This window comes from Agelaius tricolor, unplaced genomic scaffold (assembly GCF_023055355.1).
Source record: "Agelaius tricolor isolate 1412-34295 unplaced genomic scaffold, bAgeTri1.0.p SCAF_23, whole genome shotgun sequence".
In the NCBI taxonomy this organism is placed as follows: domain Eukaryota; kingdom Metazoa; phylum Chordata; class Aves; order Passeriformes; family Icteridae; genus Agelaius; species Agelaius tricolor.
The window spans coordinates 5,563,325-5,583,417 of record NW_027269283.1 but is presented as its reverse complement, the minus strand read 5'-3'; the positions used below and the strand labels follow the sequence as shown (position 1 = coordinate 5,583,417).

Below are 20,093 nucleotides of genomic sequence, written 5' to 3'. Positions count from 1 at the left end.
GTGTCAAGAGTGCAGCCATTACTTTTTACTGCTCCACATTGGTCATCCCAGAAGAGCAAGCTTGAAGAAAAAAAGCTTAATTTGTATTGACAGAAATTACCAGTTGTTGTGTGTTCCTTATAGGAATTAAAGCATAGCAATGAAATTTAACAAGGCTGATGGAAAAGGAACAGATTAGGAGAGTGGAGATGGTAAAAAAATAAAGAAACCATCTTTGTGACAGGTAGTTTGAAAAACTTCTATTATAGAAATGGGTTCTAAACCACAAGAATATTTTTTCAGCTCTTAATTATTTGAGATCACAGAAGTACATGAGCAAAACTTTGTTCAATTTTTGCCTTAAAGTTATTACATACATGAACTAGAAAGATGTAATGTATTCCAGCTCTCAGTTGTTCTAGCTATCCATAGAACAGAGTCAACATCTTACAAGAAAAATAATCCTTTATTTAATGGGTTGCTACAGATGTTTTCACAGTCTTCAACTAGGTAGACAACCATCCCAGAGCTATTCCACAACTTGAAGGAAAACTTCAATTTTACTGTGGTTGTCTCCTTGCAGTACTACAAAATCGAGGGCCTGTACAGTGTGTCTGAATTTTGTAACAGTTCTTACTTTACTTTCTCTTATACCTGCAAGAGAAGACAATAGAAATGATATTACTCCAGCAGCCCAACTCTCAATGACAGATGAGGAGCACCACTGAGCATTTTTGAGGCAAAATTGCCTCCCAAGGAGAAGCCTAGGAATGTGCTATTAAAGGCACTATCCTTGATTACCCCCAGCATCAGACCTGCAATAAGAGGGTACTGCAGAACCAACACAACTTTTAGCAAGGGCCTTTAAACAATGGCAAGAAGAAAAAAAGAAAACAAGGAAAAAGCCCCCAGAATTGAACAAGAAAGTAAAGGGAACTATACCTGGACTTGGATTTGAAGTTCCCTCCTTTCCTGCGCTGGGCAATACCCAAGCGTTTTCGATCTTCAAATGATGGGCTTTAGAGAGAGAGGGGAGGGAGGAGAGGTCAGCCATGTCACAGAATTATATCAGCAGGACAGGTACTTCTCAAAAGAACCCTGCCCCAATTTCAGAACCTCTTCTCCCAATATCAAAGTATCCCTGAGGAAGTACAGAGATGCAAACAAATTCTCATCTATTGCAGTCTGCGCTAATGTAGACCTGCTAAGCCCTTACCCGGCACGGTACTGCTTCAGAGCCTTCCTGCTTGTGTTGGTCAGCTCTTCATCAAACACAGACACTTTTTTCTTCTTCTTGGGACCTAACAAATAATAAGAACAGTGGTTGTAAACAGAAGGCCACAGCATCATTACAGTACTCTTGAACACAACAATTAGCCTAAGCACGAGGCAAATGCCTGTGAACATGGACCACGGGCCAGCACTTGTGGCCATTCCTTCAAAGATCAGTGCCTTTCTCTACACAAACTAGATTAATTTACCTATTTCTAGAAAAGTAAGTGACATAAAAAGGAAGTTAGCTGTAACACAAAAGTCTACCTGCTGGTGCTGCTGCTGGTTCCTCTTCTGGCAAGGCTCTGGCTCTCTTTGCTCGGCGATTCCTCTTTGCCAGCCGCTCAGCATACATTTGAGATTTCAAGATCTCAAACTGTGACCTTTCCTCTGGCTGAAAGGTGTTAAAACACAAGTTTTGGTGAAGTGAAGCTTTGCTAAGGGAAAACTGATAGTCTGGCCAGATTCCCACTTGTCAACAAATAAACTCACTGTCATTTGGCCTTTTTTCTGTGTGTCCTGTACAAATTTCTTCCTTTTCTTTTTCCCTCGTAATGCTAGGTCAAATTCCTGCAGGGCTTTAGCCACTGGAAAGAGAAAGAAAAACAGAATAAAGAACCTATTAAAGCACAGAGCAGAGTCCAGCTGTGGCTATAGAATTTAACATGGCCACAGTGTCATGACTCACATTTCTCTTTCTTCCTCTCCTCACGGGTCTGGAACCAGCTCCGCTCCAAACTCTCACTTCCAGTTTCTTTTTTTCCTGTCTCCAGCTGCTTCTTTGCCTTGTTGATCTGTGATAATTCAGGCAAGATGTGAGCTCATGGTAGCTAAAAATTATTCCTCTCTTCCCTTTCTAAAATAGGCAGGTTAAGTATACTTAGGGTAACCTCATATAATGGACTATATCACACCAGATACTAAAAAATTGCTTACCTGGGCCTCTGACTGCTGCATCTCCCGTTCCTCACGTTCCAAGCAGAGAACTGCATAGATATCTTTCTCTAGATTCTCAATCTTCTCCCGAAATTTCAGTATGACATCTGAAAACAATACCATATGAACACCAGAGGCAGCTCATGTGAAGTCCATCTTGTTTTTCAGCACGTCCTTCAGTGTTCCTCTGTACCACAATATTCCCTGTGTACCCTCCCCAGCTTTTTACCTCAGTAAAAGTACCACATACCTTGGGGGAGGATTCTGGCTTTCACTGGTGTTTTAGCAGTCTTGACAATCTCCTTCAGCATCTTGCGCTCTTCCTCACCCACCAGTGAAACTGAACGACCAGCCTTGCCTGCCCTGGCTGTCCGACCCACACGGTGCACGTAGTGTTTGATGGTGTTGGGCATGGTGAAATTGATTACCTGTAACAGAAACAGTGTTAGTAGGAAATCAACAGGAAATGCCTCATTAAAAAGCTCAGCATTTCAAATACTCACTGTTTTAACACCTTCAATATCGAGTCCACGTGCTGCCACATCTGTAGCTACCAGGATATCAATCTGCTCATCCTTAAAGCGCCTGAGCAGAGAAAGCAAATGCATTGGCAATGAATGTATCAATTTACTTCCACCCTCAAACTTCCAACTTGGAACTTGTTTTTAGCCTAGGCTTGCTAACTAAGCCTGCTAATACCTGAGTGATTCCAGCCGCTGTGTCTGAGAGAGGTTCCCATGAAGCTCCCCAACCCGCAGGCCCATCAGTCCCAGCAGGATGTGCATGCGGTGAGCTTGCTTCTTGGTCTGGGTGAAAAGCATCACGTGGTCCTGGAACGTCCGTGTCAGCAGAGCTAAAAGAAAGTCCTCTCAGAAGGCTGCTCCACAGTCACTCACTGATTGCAGCCTGCCTTGGCTCATCACTAACCTGTTACAATGGCCTCCCGGTCCCCCTCCCGGTTGGGTCTGATGCGGATAAATTCCTGCCGCAGGAAAGGCGCAACATCTGTGTTGCTGTTCACGAAAATTCGGACGGGATTTTTCAGGGAAACGGAAGCCAAATCTTTCACCTACAGAAACAGGTTAAGAAAAAAAAAGTCCACATGATTTCTGGTAAAAGACCTGACAAATTCTCATTCAACTTCCTGCCTGGGTATGTTTCTCAGCAGCTTGTCTTACCTCCTCAGTCATTGTGGCAGAGAAAAGCATTGTCTGACGATGGTGGGAACACAACCTGATTATTTCCTTCATCTGTTCCTCAAAGTATTCATCCAGCATCCTACACAGGAGAAAAAGAACAAGGTAGGGCAGCTTCACTTGGGTCTGGCCAAGAAACATTACATAAGGCAGGACAACAAGGACAGCCTGATAGCCTGGAGAAAGGAAAGCAGAAAACTGCCATGCTTTTCATTGCTGTCCTGCTTACCCTACCTGTCTGCTTCATCCAAAATCAGCACCTCAACGCTGCTCAGGTGGAAAGAAGGGCAGTTGTGGAGATGATCTATCAGTCGCCCAGGAGTGGCAATAAGAATGTCTGGCCCTGAGCGCAGAGCAGCTTCCTGAGTCTTCACATCCAGGCCACCTGAAAGAGAGGGAATACAGACTGCTGACCCCCAGAGCACACTGCAGCACAGTACAAGGATGCAAACTGCCTGAGAAGAAGCAGCTCAGATAAAACCACATTCAAAAACAGAAATGATCCCGTATTTTCTTTCTCAGGAACAGGTAAACAAGTACAGCACGACCTTGGAAAGCAAGATTTTAAACCGCAATGTATCTACTAGAAGCATAATAACCACACAGCCTCCAGTTTTACAACACAGAATTCCCAGTTCTGTATAGTGATTTACAATGAGCTGTATAGTTCACATAAATGACTGAATACTCACCTACTGCCAGGCAAGTTGTGACACTGCTGAACTGTGCCAGCTGTTTTGTGACAGAGTGCACCTGAATACCCAGCTCTCGTGTGGGCACCAGAACCAGTACACGAGTTATCGGAGCCTGACGAGGTTTGTAAATCAGGCGCTCAAGGACAGGCAAGATGAAGGCAGCTGTTTTACCTGAACAAAAAATATTCAGAAGGGTTACCAATTATTGTGAATAGCTGATTGTCTGTTTCTAGTGCCCTGCTCAACCTCCTACCTGTCCCAGTGGCAGCACAAGCACAAATATCCTTTCCCAGAAGACCCACTGGGATACAAGCTTTCTGAATCGGGGTTGGTTGCTTGAAGCCAAGAGCTGTGATTGCCTAGAAAGGAGGGAGAGCAATTAAACTCTGTCTCTGGTATGGCCACACCTGGAGTGCCCAGAGCTGGGCTCATCACTACAAGACACACAGACATACTGCAGAGAGACAAGCAGTGGGCTGTGAAGATTATGAAGGGCTTGGGAGGCCCTCACGTCTGGGGAAAGGCTGACAGAACTGGGACTGCTGAGCCTGGAGAAGGCAATGTCAATAAATACCTGATGGAAGGGTGGAAAGTGGATGGAGCCAGGCTCTTTTCAGTGGTGCCCAGAGACAGAGGCAATGGGCACAGACTGAAACATAGTGATGTATGTGTTTAGTTCCCTCTAAACACCAAGAACCACTTTGTCACCTCAAAGGTGACCAAGCAGCAGCACAAGGGGCCCACAGAGGTTGCAGTTTCCAGCCCTGGAGATATTCAAAGCCATCTGGACACATTCCTAGGCAGGAACTCTAGGTAGTCCTTCTTGAGCAGGGATTGGACAAAATGACCTCCAAAGTCCTTTCCAACCATACTGTGACAAGTCTTGCTCAAGACGGTGTTAACACATTCAATCTTTGATTGACACAATCAAAGAACAGTTTCCATTAATGTATAATAACAGCTTCTAAAGGACTATCACACTATCTCCCAAATGATTTCCTTGTCAGAGAGGTTGCAAAGTAATGAGAAATTTGACAGTTCTAATTGGTGGCAGGGAGTCTGTACAACATTCTTCAGAGTAACATGTAATAAATCAGCTAGGTAAATACCTTCAGCAAAGGTCGTGAAAGATTCATGTCCTGGAATGACAAGTTATCATCATATTGAGAGGCATCTTCAAAAAAGCTCTCTGCTTCCTAGAAACAGGAACAACAAAACTGGAACAACACATGCAGCAACACAACATGCTATCAAAGGGCTTTGGGCTGGTTTCTAACCAAAGCAAATTCCTCAATAAGAAATACTGGAGGAATTTGACTAGTTTTTAACACTTACCACTTCTCCCTTTTTTGATCTCTTCTTTTCCTTCACTTTGACCTTATCTGCAGAGAAGGAGAAATGTGACTGGAATTAGGAAGCACAGCTAAATCTATAACAAGATGAACTATCTTCACCTTGTAACCTCATACTTTTTGCTCTCAATTCAGATGTTGAGTGAGAGACCTCAGAAACCAGTAGAGGCATGTAATGGAATAAAATTGCCCAGTAGACATCCTTGTTCAGGGATGAGTTCAATTATGGCTACCATTCAAAATAAACTTGATTAAAATCAGAAGGAATGTTGCAGAAGGCAAACAAAATATAAAAGGTGCTCCTTGCCCACTCCCAGCAAGGCTTCACTTCAGACTTTTCTCCAGTGAGCCAACTGTGTGTCAGATTCTTGGCCATCTCATTGTGTACTGCTGATACCTGCTTTTGTGAAGATACTTTCATCATCCACTGAATACTCAGACTCCACATCTTCTTCATCCCTACTGCAATCCTCATGCTCCTTTTTGATTTGATCATCTTCAGCCTCTGCATCCTCATCTTTCACTTTGGCTTGTTTAGCTTCCCTTTCCTAAAAAAAGAAAAAAAAAAGAAAATCTTTTAAAAAGAAAGGATGAAAAAGAAACTTCAATCCTTTGTGAGTATAGGTTTGTTATTATGAGCTCATTCACAAATCCACGGTTTTGCATAACTTTAAACACTAATAATTCTGCAACCTCACCCATTCAGCAGCACATCACATGTGGCAGCAAAGGGAGCTGAAGTGATGAGCTGCAGCCAGAGCACCGTGGCTGAGGGAATGGCCAAACACATACCAGTCTTTTCAGCAATTAGAAAGATCCTGACCTGGAGCTTCCTTTTCTGTCTCACTTTCTCAATCTTCTCATCCAGCGTCGTAGCTGCTTTCTAGACAGAAAATCACAACAGGAGAGCTGTAAGAGGAGCCCAGGGGAGCAGTGGGCGCTGTGGCCTCTGGCACCGCAGCTCCATCCCGGCCTCAGGCCTCACCTTGCCGCGGAGCTGCCGCAGCGCCGCCGTCCAGGCATCGTCCCCGCCGGCCTCCGCCTCCCCGAACACGAAGTCGGCGCTGAAGTCTCCGCGGGAGGGTCCCCGCCGCCTGGGGCCCGGGGCCCGGGGCAGCTCCTGCGGAAACAGCCGTGAGCACGGACCGCGGCCGGGCCCCGCCGCACCGGCCCGGCCCGCGCCCCCCCGCCCGCCCGGCCCCACCTCCTCATCCTCGGAGTCGCCGGATTCGGAGTCCACGGGCACCACGTCCCCCTCGGCGATGGTGCCCACAAGGCCCAGGCTCTCCAGCGTGGCCATGGCTGTGAGCCGGAACCCCGCGGGACACGCGTGCGCTGGGCCGGGCCGGGGGCCGGGCCGGGGGCCGGGCCGGGCCGGGTGGGCAGAGCCGCGGCTGCCTCCGCCCCGCAGTGCCGGGAAAGGAAACCGAAAGTGGCCGTGCCGTAGCCGGATAGGTGGCCGTGCGGTGTTTTCTTATCCTTTGAGCTTCCCCTCTGCTTCGCCTCCCCTTCTCTTCGCTTCCCCTTGCCGCGGGAGCCGGGGAGAGAAGGAGAAGCTCCGTTTCGGGAGCGCTGCCCGCCGCTGACAGGCGCGGGGGCTCTGCCCACCGGGCGGGACTTGTGGGGAACTGGAAAGTGAAACTTTGGGGGGAATTGGAAAGGGAAGCGCTGCTGGGTCTCGGGGCAGACGCGGCGCAGCATCGCCCGTGTTCGGCCGCAGGAGAGCCACGGTCCCCAGCGCCCAGCGCTGCCCTCGCCCCGGAGAGCTGGAACAGAGCCGGAGCAGTCCCGGCCGGGCGATGGAGAGTCCTGGGCAGGAGCCCCACGCCCGACAATCCCGAGGTGGAGCGAGAGGTGAGGGTCCCCTGGGGAATGCAGGGCAGGAGGGCTGGGTGTGGTGCTGGTACAGGGGGATCCGCTACTCCCCTACCTATGTACAGCGAAATTTTCTCTCAAGGCTGAGTTTCAACACTTCGTTATTTGCCCTTGGAGTCTGTTTGGGGCCATGATGCGGCGATGTGTTGCAGCAGCCTCTTGCTATTTGTTCCTGCTAGTAGTCAGTTTTTCGCTAAACATGCTGTGGGGAGTCTGACAAAGGCCCCGTGGGCTGCGCTTCCTCCTACTCCGAAAGGCAAACACTCCATGTTTTGTGCATGCTATGTACGGTTCAAGTCAGCTGTGCCGCCCTCTATCATTATTTCACTGATGATTAACTCCCGAGGGAATGCTGTCCTGTGCAGAAAACTTAAACTTTCACCTTCTTACTTCTGCTTTCAGTTCTGTGGGAAGAGGTTTTCTTTTTTGGTGTCTTTGTAGCTCAAGTGAACTCTAAGTACAGGACTCTCTTTAGCAGTTGGATAGAAGGGTACAAATGAGACACTAATTTGAAAATCTATGTGCAAATGTAATAATTTTTTAATTTGACGTCAAATGTTCAATGCTGACTGTCAGGTCAATATACTCATTTGTCTTTGTTGGGAGGCATGTTAATTTGGTTGGTTTATAATTAAGGAGTGTCATTTTTCCTGCCTTTTTAAAGGACGTGTGCTTCGTTTGGACACTGGCTTTACAGGAAGAGGCAGACACAGAACAAATAATGTACCAGGCCAAGCCCCTAAGTTAGGGGAAAAGATCCAAGACAGTAATTTTACGCTTCCACATGGGCAAAGAGAAGAGGGGTTTGGTGGCTGGATTTCAAAGGTTCCTCAATCAAGTAGAAATCCAAGAATCCAAGGTGAACAGCCCAACAGTGAAGCCACAGGATTCTGGACAAAACAGGAGAATGAGGGAAGGAGAATGAGGTATCAAGGTGGACAAACACATGAGAGGGGCAGAGGACCCTGGAATGAGCAAGAAAATGCATTTAGAGGAGGAAGGTGTCAGCTTGGACAAGCCCATGAGAGGACCAGAGGACCCTGGAATGAGCAAGAAAATGCATTTAGAGGAGGAAGGTGTCAGCTTGGACAAGCCCGTGAGAGGACCAGAGGACCCTGGAATGAGCAAGAAAATGGAGGCAGGGGAAGGAGGTATCAAGGTGGACAAGCTCAGGGAGGAGCTAGAGGGAGAGGGCTGAGGAGTAGGTGGGAAAATGAAGGTAGCACACGGAGGATGCAACCTCGGGAGAATCCTCATTTCTACCAGAATGCTACCCCAGGTGGTGCCCACCACAGTGAGCAGCCTCGGCAAGCCAGAAGGATTGGCTATAAATTCCTTGAAAGTCTCCTCAACAAAGACCCCTCAGAAGTTGTCAACACACTTGCTTCCAGTTCAGGGTTGAAGGACCTTCTTTCCCAAACAACCATGAACCGCAATTTCGTTCAGCTCATTTGCCAGGTGCTTCAGAAGGCGTGCAGTTCCCAAATGGATAGACAGAGTGTCCAACACGTTCTTGGGGTTGTGAAGGAGTCCAACTTTCTCAAGGTCTGTCTGCCACAGTATGTGTCTGACATGGTAACAGAAGTAGTTCCTGCTGTACGCCACGAGTACCCTGAGCATATCAGCAACATCATTTTACTTCTTCAGCACCTGATAAGTACTTTCCCAGCCAGCTCTGTGCAGAAAGTCTCCATTCTCTTGACAGTCTTGACAGCATCCATCGATGCCCTGAGAGGTTTTGGTGTGGACATCACAGAACAGGCAGAGAAGAATCTCAATCAAGTCCAGATGCTCATGCAGCATCTGCAGGAGAAGAGACGTGAAGGCACCCTGAGGGCTGATAATTGTACATTTATGCAGCCTCAAGATGGGCAAGCAGAAAACTATCGTTTCATAAGCATTTATCCGACATATGAGGAGATACACGGTGATGAGAAACCTTTTCTACGGCCCAATTTTGTTTCTGGAAAATATGAAAGCACCAGTATTTATCTTGACACCCACTTCCGACTTTTGAGAGAGGACTTTGTTAGGCCTTTAAGGGAAGGTATCATGGAAGTTTTGCAGAACCTGCAGGACAGAAATTTAAGAAAGAGAAAATTTGATGACATCAGGATCTACTTTGATGCACGGATTATTGCCCCATCTTGTACCCCAACTGGCATTGCTTACAAGGTGCAGTTTGACACAAAACCACTGAGGTTTGTACAATGGCAAAATTCTAAACGATTGCTGTATGGATCGCTAGTCTGCATGTCCCAAGATCACTTTGAAACATTCCTTTTTGCCACCGTTTCTAATCGTAATGCTGCAGAACTTGTCAATGGGATTGTGGAGCTGTCTTTTGATGCAGACAGCCAGCCACTGGTGGGAGAGTTTGAACCCTCAGACTCTTTCCTCATGGTAGAGACAACTGCCTACTTTGAGGCCTATAGGCATGTGCTAGAAGGGTTGCAGAAAATGCGGAATGAAGATATCCCATTCCAGAAGTACATTGTGGAATGTGATGCACAGGTGAAGGAGCCAGCATACCTGACACGGGATACTGCCTACAACCTTGCACCCTTGGTGAAGACTTCACGTAAAGAGAAGTGCCCTGATAACTTGAAAAGTGTAAACATTCTAGATCCCAGTCAATGGCTTTCAATGGAAGCTTTGAAATTAGATGAGTCTCAGATGCAGGCATTGAATCTTGCACTCACCAAGGAGCTGGCTATCATCCAAGGACCTCCTGGCACTGGTGAGACATATTTGCTTAAAGGTTCTGTAATTTAAGAAGTTCTTGTTGACTTCCCCATCTAGGGAGATTAACTTCAGAGAAAGCCAGCTGTACTGTCTCCAAAGCTTTAGTCCTGTGCATAATTGATGCTTGAGTCACCCATTTAGTGTGAGCTGTGGAGACAGTTAATATTCTCAAATTGCCACATCTGATCTTTGCCCACCTACATGCAAATAGATACCAACTGCACTGTTGACTGTGCTTGTATATTGGGGTGAAGAAGTTTACAGTGGCCTTTGAGAACTTGGTCCTTCTTGCTGTGCAGCACTCTCCTACTTGTCTTCACAGCATGTTAGGGCTTTGGGAACTTCAGCCATGAGCCATTGTGTGAATAAAGTATTACAAGATGGACTGTAATTGTTTTAAATGGTACCTGAATTTAACAAGCACCAGTGCTTGTATTTCAATAGTATGTGGATGTTTCATGTGCAGCCAAATGTCATCTATGATGCCAGTATCAGAGTGGGCTGGAGGATGCAGTGAGAGAGAAAACCCTGTGTCCAGGTCTATTATCTAAAAAATAACATTCTTGCAGACTGTGGCCTTGCTCAGCTACAGGCTGGAATGTCAGTGTCACTCTACTTTGTCTACATTTTGTAAGTTAGTTACCCCTAGGGTCAGTTCTCTCGGTACAGACCAGATTGGCAGCCTGGAAAGAAATCTTATATCTGTTTTTGATGATTTCTATGTTTCAAGTCACTCACAGACAGTGTATTACCCTTTTCTGATTCTGAGTTTGTCTTGCAGGAAAGACTTACGTGGGTTTGAAGATTGTTCAGGCTCTCTTGACTAATGATGATGTGTGGCAAAGCCCTTACCAGAGGCGTCCCATCCTTGTAGTCTGCTACACCAACCATGCACTGGATCAGTTCTTAGAAGGTAAGAGTACCTGCAAGCAGGATGGTGGTATAATCATAGCATCATAGAATGGTTTGGGTTGGAAAGACCTTTAAGATCATCTAGTTACAGCCCACCTGCCATGGACTGGGATACCTTCCACCAGACCAGGTTTTTCCAAGCTCTGTCCAGCCTGCCTTGAACACTTCAAGTGATAGTGCATCCAGTTCTCTGGTCAACCTGTTGTTAGAACCTGTAATTAGAAACTATACTATAACCCTTACTCTGCTCATTGTATGGCATGATAACGTGCATTTTGGTTTGATTCTTTTTAGTGACTCTAGCCCCATTGACATAGATTAAAAAAACTTCACTCAGAGCAAACCACTGTAGGATTTGCAGTCAAATCCTCTTGTCCTATTGCTGAAAACTGAGCTTGGCCCTTTAGTTCTAATATTTCTTTTTTATTCACAGGAATATACTCATTTGAATTGGATGGGATAGTGCGTATTGGCGGCAGGAGTAGCAGTGCAGCCCTGCACAGATTCACCTTGAAGGAGCTGAGGAAGCAAACCAACAGATTTGATTTCCCAGACAACCACTTCAGAGACTCTGAACATGTATGTACAGACCTCCTGGGAGATGCTGGGACTGGGTTGCCTGTGCATTGGAGGAGATAATAAACCTCCCCCACACCTGGCCTTTCACCATGTTTTACGCTGAATTTGGTCTCTTAATTCTTCTGTCAGTTTTTTGTCCTGCTGTTAATGAACTTTGTTTCTCTGAGTGTGACACTGCCTCCCTTGTCTTTGTTATGAGTAGATAACGAGGGAGATGAAGAGGGCTGAGGAGGGTCTCCTTGAAGGAGCAAAGCGGTTGGAGTGCACGGCCTACGGAGTTCTGCACGAGCGCTACTTGAAACCACACATGGCACCCCAGCACTGGGCCAGCCTGAGAAAGGCTCTGGTAATAGAGGTAGGTCCCTTTCTTCCGAGTCAAGCAGTCCCAGTGCATGCTTACCATCCTTTCTGCTAATGGGCCTGAGGTTCCACCAGCATACATCTTTTTAGCATCATTTGGTTACTGAGAAAGTAAAGGAGTGAACAGCAAGCTGTGCCAAATGACAGTAGTTTAGACAGGCAAGGCAAGCAGGGGCTCTGAATTTTCCTCCTTTCAACTGCAGAGATTCTAAGTGATCTTTAACAGCATAAAAATGCAAGTACCTAAAGGAAAGCCTCTTAAACTGAAGGGAGGAGGGGTACCCTTTCTGAAGATCTAGGGCTGCTTGGACTTTCTAGTTCTGGAGGGTGTCTTGGGGGGGACTTGTCCTAGTTGCCAGTGCTGTAAGGTGCTGCTTTGGCATCATGCTAAGACTCTGAAGTGCAATAGGCCTGGCTGATTTGACTTTCTCTATATTAGGAGGACACTGAGTTTTACTACATTTTTTCACAACGGTCACTGATTCTGGAGTGGCTGGGACTTGCTGCATCTGCCTTCACCCAGAATGCTGCAGAGAATACATGGGCTGAAAATCCAGGTAAAACAAACAAAACAGAAAAAAAACAGACACCAGAAAGACACCCACTCCACACACATTTTCTACAAGTGTGTTTACCTAAGCAGTGTATGTGTGCCAGAAAAGAGACACTACTACTTAACAGGCGCTGAATGATGTGTGATACTGTGAGGGAATTAAGAAGATTAACCCTCATTTCAATGTAGTGATCTGACTGCTGCATTGCTAGAGTGGCTGTGGCTTACTTCATGTGACTGGTGACTCTCACAGATGGACAGCAGGAGGGAGAGGAGGAGAGCGAAGATGAAGCAGAAGAGGAGCTTTTGGCGATCCCAGAGATGGCTGACCTGATTGAAGATGAGAGAGTGATTGAGGATGAAAAGATAGCAGACTATTGGAGGAGGGAGAAGGAAGATGACAGTGTTCATGAAATAGCCCATTCCATGTTGGCTATGAAGCTGGACCAGGAAGAAGGAACAGCTCAACCACGGCAGGAGAACATGCAGTGGGAGGTAACTGCATGCATTACCATGACTGTGTAAAGAATAACATGGGGATGCTAACACAAAAGAATCTCTGTGCTGTAACTGCTTATTGGGGTGCGTTTTTTTTTCTTTTTGCAGATAACTCGTGGCCAGAGGAGAAAAATTATGCGGAAGATGAAGGTTGAGCTCCGTAAAGTGAACACAATGACAGAGTTAGAGGCCAATGCTGTTCAGGATGTGTGGCAACTTGACCTGGACTCCCGCTGGAGGCTTTACAGGTGACAAAGCTATTTTGCAGGGCTTGTCAGGCAGGTGTTTCCTAAGATCATTCCAGTGTGCAAACTGTGTCAAGCCATGATGTTTCTGTTTGTACTTGTTCAGTTCCTTGTTTGAACATGCTTGTTCTTACCTTCCTTGTACCGCATGGGAAGCAATGTCATGCCCTGCATTTGTACATGTTCAGGACTAAGTACAGATGGTAATAATCTGTTTCCCAAAACTGCATGGCAGTTTTGAGCTGAATCCACTCAGAACCTGTGGATCACCATCCTGTTTTCCTTGCAGTGAGTGATAATGGTGCTTTCTTCCCAGGTTTTGGCTGCAGACTTACCAGGGTTCTATTCGAGAGAACATTCGGGACCATGAAGAGCAGTATCAGGAAGCAGCCAGAAAACTGAAAGAACTGAAGCTGGAGCAAGATCTCTGCATTCTCAGTACAGCCAGAGTTGTGGGGATGACAACTACAGGTGCAGAGCAGTTGGGAAACAAACCAGATTGTATTGCTTACAATCATGTTTAAAGAACCTTTTTGCTGAAAGATTAGTATCATGTATTGCTTCACAGCCTGGGTCAGATTCTGCCTTTTTAATCTTTGACTCCCTTTGCAAATGGGGCTGTTGTGAGTGTTGTTAATTAGTGGCATGAGCAGCTTCTGTTGTTTTGCACTCCCCCTCTCTTGAGTAGCATTCTTCTAATGGAACTGCACCATTTGTGCCTTAATAAGGCCCAGCTAATACCTGTGTTGCTATTCCCACAGCACCTTCTGGAGATGGTAGTGTCAAGGTTGTTGTAGTATGTCCCTTTGGAGAGATAATTTAGGCTTATTTATGCATGTAGACCAATGTATTGAGTGTTTCTTCTGTCTGAAGAGAGCATTGAAAAAAGGACCAAGGCAGGCATAGGACTAATCTCCACCTGTCTTCCTTAACTCATCATATAGAAGCCGTCCCTGATATGGTACTGTTTTAAAATTCAAAAAGCCAAGTGTTGAAATGGGGAATCATGAGAAGAACCTCAGTTTTTTCTGAGACAGAGCCTACTCCCCTCTGTGAAAAGTCTTGCCTTACTGCTTGAATGCAGTTATATCCTAAGGTTTATCTTCTGTCCTTGTTCAGGTGCTGCAAAATACCGACGGATCTTGCAGTACATAGAGCCACGAATTGTCATTGTAGAAGAGGCAGCAGAGGTGCTTGAGGCTCACACCATTACTACTCTGAGTAAAGAATGCCAGCACCTCATCCTCATTGGAGATCACCAGCAGGTAACTTTCATGGCTAACAGCTCTATCTGCTGGGTTAATGAACAAGAACTGTCTAACACAGCACTGTGTGGGAAAATTGCCAAGGCTTGTTGCTCCCCACCTTCTACAGATACCACAGTGTGACCGTGTTCACAGGGGTTCTTGGATGAGGGAAGAGACGAGAATGTTGACTCCATGATCAGAAGGCTTGATTTATTATTTTATGATATATATATATATTACACTATAACTATACTAAAAAGAAAAGAAAGGAAAAGGTTTCCTCAGAAGGCTAAGCTAAGAATAGAAAAGAAAGGAATGATAACAAAGGCAGCTCTCTCAGACTCTGTCCGAGATAGCTCTGTCTTGATTGGCCATTAATTATAAACATCCAAGAGGGGCCAATCACAGGTGGACCTGTTGCATTCCGCAGCAGCAGATAATAATTGTTTACATTTGTTGCTGAAAGTTCTCAGCTGCAGCAGGAAAATCCTAAAGAAAAGATTTTCACAAAAAGGTGTCTGCGACACCACAGGTCCTCTGTCCTGTAGTTTTAGAGCTCCTGTGGGACTGGTGTTTTAGTTGACTGATACAATTTTAGATGTGCTTTGATTGTGACTATATCTAGCTTTGATGTTAAGCACTTCTGCAAGAATCCAATCTCTGGCCTTTCAGTGGGAGACCAGTCACAAAGAAATGAGAGTGAAAAATCCTACTTAGACATAGGAAAAGTGCCAAAACATGGACCTCCTATCCCTTCTCTTTCAGTTGCAGCCTAGTGCAAATGTATATGACCTGGCCAAAAACTTCAACCTCGAAGTCTCTCTCTTTGAACGTCTGATCAAAGTGGATTTCCCCTTTGTCTGTCTGAAGTACCAAGTAAGAAAGAGCTATAAAAAACTTCATGGCATTTGTATTTAGGTTAAGTTTGTAATACACTTAAGTTTATATTTCTACTGTAAGAGCAGCCTAGAAGAAAAGAATGTTCTATCTAGCTTCTGAAAAGAGTGGTAGGATGGTAGGAGCTGTCAAACTGATATGGAGTTCCAAAATATTTTCAGTTTTAGTGATATTGTCCACAGCACTGTGGTTCTCATGTTTTTGTGTGAAGAACACGGTTTATTGTGGCAACTGAAACTTCCACAACTTTGCAGAGTGAGATAGCACAATTCTTCTCAGGATGCTTCCTGCTAAATTGCTGTAATCATCTATCTTGGTGCCTGGGGAAGTTAATTCTACCACCAGCAGTCCTGTGTTAAAGGTACCTGAAAGAGCTCATTTAGTAGTTAGGGTGAGGTGCTGGCTTTTGTTATCTATAAGTGTACTTAAATTTGCACCGAAGCCAGCACTATTGTGCAACAACCTTATCAAGAGATTTTCTTGAAGATGCTCTGCTACTCTCACTCCTGCAGTTGTTGCTGGTGTCAGCAATGGGGTGAGGGAGAGCAGGGATTGGGAAGTGCTTCCTTCTTGTCTCTTATTGAAAAGTCATCCTTGTCTTGTATTCAGCCACTGTCTGTACAGTGGAGCAAAGAATATTGACAGGGAAATATGATGCTCCTTTCTCAAGACTGATAAAACTGTTTTGTGTTTCAGCACCGCATGCGCCCTGAAATTGCCCAGCTTATCAGTCCTCATATATACCAGAAGCTGGAGAACCATCCCTCTGTCCTGGAATATGAGAATATAAAAGTGAGTTTTCAACAGTCCAAGTGGTTGCTTTTGTCCCCTGTTACTGGCTAAATGAGTTTCTGTAAACTACAGTGTTCAAGGATTTCAAATTCTTAGGTCAAATTCACTTATTGAAATTTATACTTGAATCAAGGAATTGTGCAATATAGAATTACATAAGTAATTTGTAGTTCTGGCATTAGTGATGGTGGACAGTGGAAATAGATCCAATACCAATGACTTTAAAAGAACAGTAAAAAATAGGAGGGGGAACAAATGAATTGTAGGAGTTTGAAAGCTAGGAAGAAATCTTAAATGAAAGACTTAAAGCATAATATTGAAACTCCAACATAAAATAGGTGACAGGATTACTGGAACTCTTTCCTTAGTCTCTCCGTTTGGGCATTCTACCAATGCACAACATTGCAAGGAAGATCTATGCAGCTTACAAGTATAAAATCATCATTTTTTATCTAACACGCTCAATAAACAGCCAGAATTTAGTAAGTGATTAGAATGCTTGCCTTGGGTATCGGTCAGAAGTATCAGTCTTTGCTTCTTCCTTAGTGGTACTGAGAGGTTCCATCTTAACACTCACTCCCTCTTTTCTGATTTAAATTTCCTCAATGAAATGAGGAAATACAAATGAGGAAGCCTGAACCAGGGCTTCATGTATCTCTAGGTTGGTGCTTTTCTTGCATCTTTGAAATATTAACAGTCATCTCTCTGTAATCTTACCTTGGACAACCAGAGATCTGTGTTTGACCTACAAAAGCTGTTCTTTCCTGTTAAAATCAGTCTCTGGATTTTGGCAGGCAGAGCAATAATTTCTTATGGGTAGAATAATTCCAGTTAATAGTTAAAAAATTAAAAGCCCCTGCTAACTCAAGGCCAATAGAGTTTTTGAACAGGTGAGTAGTCAACTCTGCACACCATGAGATGGTGAGTGACTACTGGAGTCCTAGCATTCCTAGTTTTTTCTGTTGAAGAAGAAATTTTCCTTGCTGCTTTGTTTTTTTGCAGCAACAGAGGAAGTGTGTTTTAGGCAAGTGCTCAACCCTGTGCACTGGTAACTTACTATCTTTCTTCTACAGGGCCAAAACAAGACATTGTTCACGCCATGAGTATGCTTTGAGAAGTTACTAGCACTTCATGTTTTCTTTTGTATAACCTGGAAATGTACAGTAAAAACATCTCTGGAAAGATAGGGAATAAAATCAGAAACTGATTTCATGTTAGGATACTAAAATATTACCAATAAGCTGAAATGGGAATTTGATTAATAACCTATGGAAATCTAAGAGGAAATCACCGAAGTACACAGTAACTGCATACTGTAGTCAACTCCTTAAAAGTCCTTCTGTCAGTGGATAATCAGGAGCATGGAAATACTCTGGGGTGACAGAAAATAGAATTCTCTCTCTGACATCCTTCCTCTTGTTTCAGGGTGTCTCAACTAATGTCTTCTTTGTGGAACATGAGGTTCCTGAACAAGAGATCCAGGAAGGGAAAAGCCACCAGAACCCACATGAGGCCCACTTTGTAGTGGAACTGTGCAAATATTTCTTGTGTCAGGGCTATAAACCTTCTCAGATCACCATTCTCACTACTTACACTGGACAGCTCTTCTGTCTGCGTAGGCTCATGCCAGCAAAGATCTTTGAAGGTGTGAAGGTTCATGTGGTGGATAAGTACCAGGGAGAGGAGAATGATATTATTCTGCTGTCATTGGTGAGAAGCAACAAAGAGGGGAGACCTGGGTTCTTGCAGATCCCTAATCGGATATGTGTGGCATTATCCAGAGCTAAGAAAGGCCTCTATTGTATTGGAAACATGAGAATGCTTGGCAAGGTTCCTCTCTGGAACAAGATCATTGAAACGCTTGGGAAAAATGGTCACATTGGCCAGTCATTAGAGCTTTGCTGTCAAAACCACCCTGGAACCAAGACAAAGGTATCTACAGGTGAAGACTTCAACAGTGTCCCAGAGGGAGGCTGTACTCGTCCCTGTGAGTTTAGGTTGAGTTGTGGACATGCTTGCGCAAGGGCATGTCACCCGTATGACCCTGAGCACAAAGAGTACCAGTGCCTGAAGCCTTGTCAAAAGGTACTTTGTGCAGATGGGCACCACTGCCAAAAGTCATGTTATGAGCCCTGTGGAAAATGTATGGTGAAGGTAAAGAAAACTATTTCTAAGTGTGGCCACATACAGATGGTGCCATGCCATATTCCAGAATGTATATTTCAGTGCCTAGAACCTTGCCAGAAGAAGTTAAACTGTGGACACACATGCATGCGTTCCTGTGGGGAGCAGTGCACAATGAAGTGTCCTCAACGGGTTACAGCCACACTGAAATGTGGCCACGAGCAGAAAGTTGCTTGCTGGATGACTAGGGTGGGACATGAGGAGGCTGTGAGATGTGAGAGTGAGTGTTCTGTCACACTGGCATGTGGTCATGTATGTTCAGGTTCCTGTCATACTTGCTTTGGAGGAAGATTTCATAAGGCATGTGGCAGCCCATGCAAGCGTGTCTTGATCTGTTCCCACAAGTGTCAAGAGCCTTGTACTACAGAATGTCCTCCATGTCAGAAGGAATGTCAGAACTACTGTATTCACAGTAAGTGCAAAAAGAAATGTTGGGAAAGCTGTGTTCCTTGTGCTGAGCCATGTGAGTGGCAGTGCCAGCACTACCAGTGTACCAAGCTTTGCTCTGAGCCGTGCAACAGGCCTCGCTGCAATGTTCCCTGTGCTAAGATGCTGCCCTGTGGTCATCCCTGTATTGGATTGTGTGGAGAGCCCTGCCCAAAGAAGTGCCTTGTTTGTGACCATGAGGAACTTACTCAGATCTTCTTTGGCTTTGAGGATGACCCAGATGCTCGATTTGTACAGCTTGAAGACTGTGGCCATGTCTTTGAGTCACAAGGCCTTGACCACTATATGGATGAAGATGATGATGTTGTCAAGCTGAAGGTGTGCCCTCTGTGTCAGACACCCATCAGAAAGAACCTGAGATATGGCAGCAGTGTGAAAAGGCAGGTGGAGGAGATAGAACGCGTGAAACAGAAAATCCAAGGCCCGGCAGGGGAAATTGAGTCTAACAGAAAGAGACTGCAGGCTGTACTGGCACGGAATCTTTTTCTGAGGCATGATCTATCCTCTAAGTATGCCATGCTGGAAAGGAAACTAAAAGCTTCTCCTCTCTCCACAAAGAGTATCGGACTACTTGAGAACCTGCTTAATTTCTACAAACGTATAGCAGACTTAACTAATTCTGTGAACAAAATTGATGAGAAAGAAAAGAAGAGGCTGATGAAGAGGCTGGATGAAGTGCAGCAGTGGTTGGATAAGCCACGCATCAGTTTTACAGAGCAGGAGCTCACTGACCTGCAGTCTGAGATCCAGAGGCTGACTTACTTGCTGAGCCTCTTGGCAAGGTGCAAAGCAACAAGTAGGGTGATGCCCGCAGACATCGCAGCAGAGATTAACAGTGCACGTGAGATCCTGGAAGGGACACAGAAATTCACAGAGGAGGATGAGGCTGCAGTGAAGGCTCACCTGAAGAAGATCAATGCTAGCTTGCCCACGTCAGGGCTGGGAATTTCTGAAGCTGAGCGGGTGCAGATTGTCAGTGCTATTGGCTGTCCCCGTGGCCACTGGTTCAAGTGCAAAAATGGGCACATCTACGTAATTGGGGAGTGTGGGGGGGCAATGGAGAAGAGTACATGCCCTGAGTGCCACGAAGTCATCGGGGGCACCAACCACACCCTGGAGAGCAGCAACCGCCTGGCCCCGGAGATGGACGGAGCAACCCACGCGGCCTGGTCTGACGTGGCCAACAACATGCTCAACTTCGAGGAGCTGCGCCGGCTGATGTAGGGTGTGTGAGCCTTGCTCCTTCCCACAGGCACGCATGCAGGGGCACAGCCCCACTGATTTCCCCCTTTGCTTACTCTATACTAATAAAGTGTGTATTGCTTCCAA

The 20,093-nt window shown here is 45.5% G+C and overlaps 2 protein-coding genes across 3 annotated transcripts; one reads left to right on the top strand and one right to left on the bottom strand.

Moving 5' to 3' along the window:
- Positions 1 to 426: 426 nt before the first annotated feature.
- DDX27 (DEAD-box helicase 27) lies at positions 427 to 6,794 on the bottom strand. The gene is made up of 21 exons (XM_071446832.1): positions 6,635 to 6,794; positions 6,416 to 6,550; positions 6,254 to 6,313; positions 5,828 to 5,978; positions 5,414 to 5,460; positions 5,188 to 5,274; positions 4,332 to 4,437; positions 4,076 to 4,249; positions 3,618 to 3,768; positions 3,366 to 3,465; positions 3,115 to 3,256; positions 2,887 to 3,040; positions 2,691 to 2,772; positions 2,438 to 2,615; positions 2,188 to 2,294; positions 1,940 to 2,045; positions 1,744 to 1,838; positions 1,519 to 1,645; positions 1,196 to 1,280; positions 922 to 996; positions 427 to 633 (listed from the first exon to the last, which is right to left on the bottom strand). The coding sequence occupies exons 1-21, from the start codon at positions 6,728 to 6,730 to the stop codon at positions 618 to 620; spliced, it is 2,274 nt and encodes a 757-aa protein (XP_071302933.1). The 5' UTR covers positions 6,731 to 6,794; the 3' UTR covers positions 427 to 617.
- A 138-nt stretch (positions 6,795 to 6,932) lies between these two features.
- Positions 6,933 to 20,093, top strand: ZNFX1 (zinc finger NFX1-type containing 1). 2 transcript variants are annotated; one of them, XM_071446830.1, is made up of 13 exons: positions 6,933 to 7,284; positions 7,970 to 10,045; positions 10,832 to 10,963; positions 11,396 to 11,541; positions 11,744 to 11,896; positions 12,341 to 12,458; positions 12,708 to 12,949; positions 13,061 to 13,200; positions 13,514 to 13,668; positions 14,317 to 14,462; positions 15,210 to 15,320; positions 16,038 to 16,133; positions 17,559 to 20,093. In XM_071446830.1, exons 1-13 carry the CDS (start codon positions 7,230 to 7,232, stop codon positions 19,986 to 19,988), a joined length of 6,000 nt encoding a protein of 1,999 aa, XP_071302931.1. In that variant the 5' UTR covers positions 6,933 to 7,229; the 3' UTR covers positions 19,989 to 20,093. The 2 variants fall into 2 exon arrangements, with proteins under 2 accessions (XP_071302931.1, XP_071302932.1); XM_071446831.1 differs by lacking the exon at positions 15,210 to 15,320.

Coding starts and splice junctions, on each gene's coding strand:
- ZNFX1 (XM_071446830.1), top strand. CDS start 7,230: ATGGAGAGTCCTGGGCAGGAGCCCCACGCCCGACAATCCCGAGGTGGA. Junction 11,542..11,743: donor ACTTCAGAGACTCTGAACAT/GTATGTACAGAC, acceptor TGTTATGAGTAG/ATAACGAGGGAGATGAAGAG. Junction 12,950..13,060: donor AGGAGAACATGCAGTGGGAG/GTAACTGCATGC, acceptor TTCTTTTTGCAG/ATAACTCGTGGCCAGAGGAG.
- DDX27 (XM_071446832.1), bottom strand. CDS start 6,730: ATGGCCACGCTGGAGAGCCTGGGCCTTGTGGGCACCATCGCCGAGGGG. Junction 4,438..5,187: donor TTTCACGACCTTTGCTGAAG/GTATTTACCTAG, acceptor CCTCCTTTCTAG/GCAATCACAGCTCTTGGCTT. Junction 2,295..2,437: donor AGCCAGAATCCTCCCCCAAG/GTATGTGGTACT, acceptor TATTGTTTTCAG/ATGTCATACTGAAATTTCGG.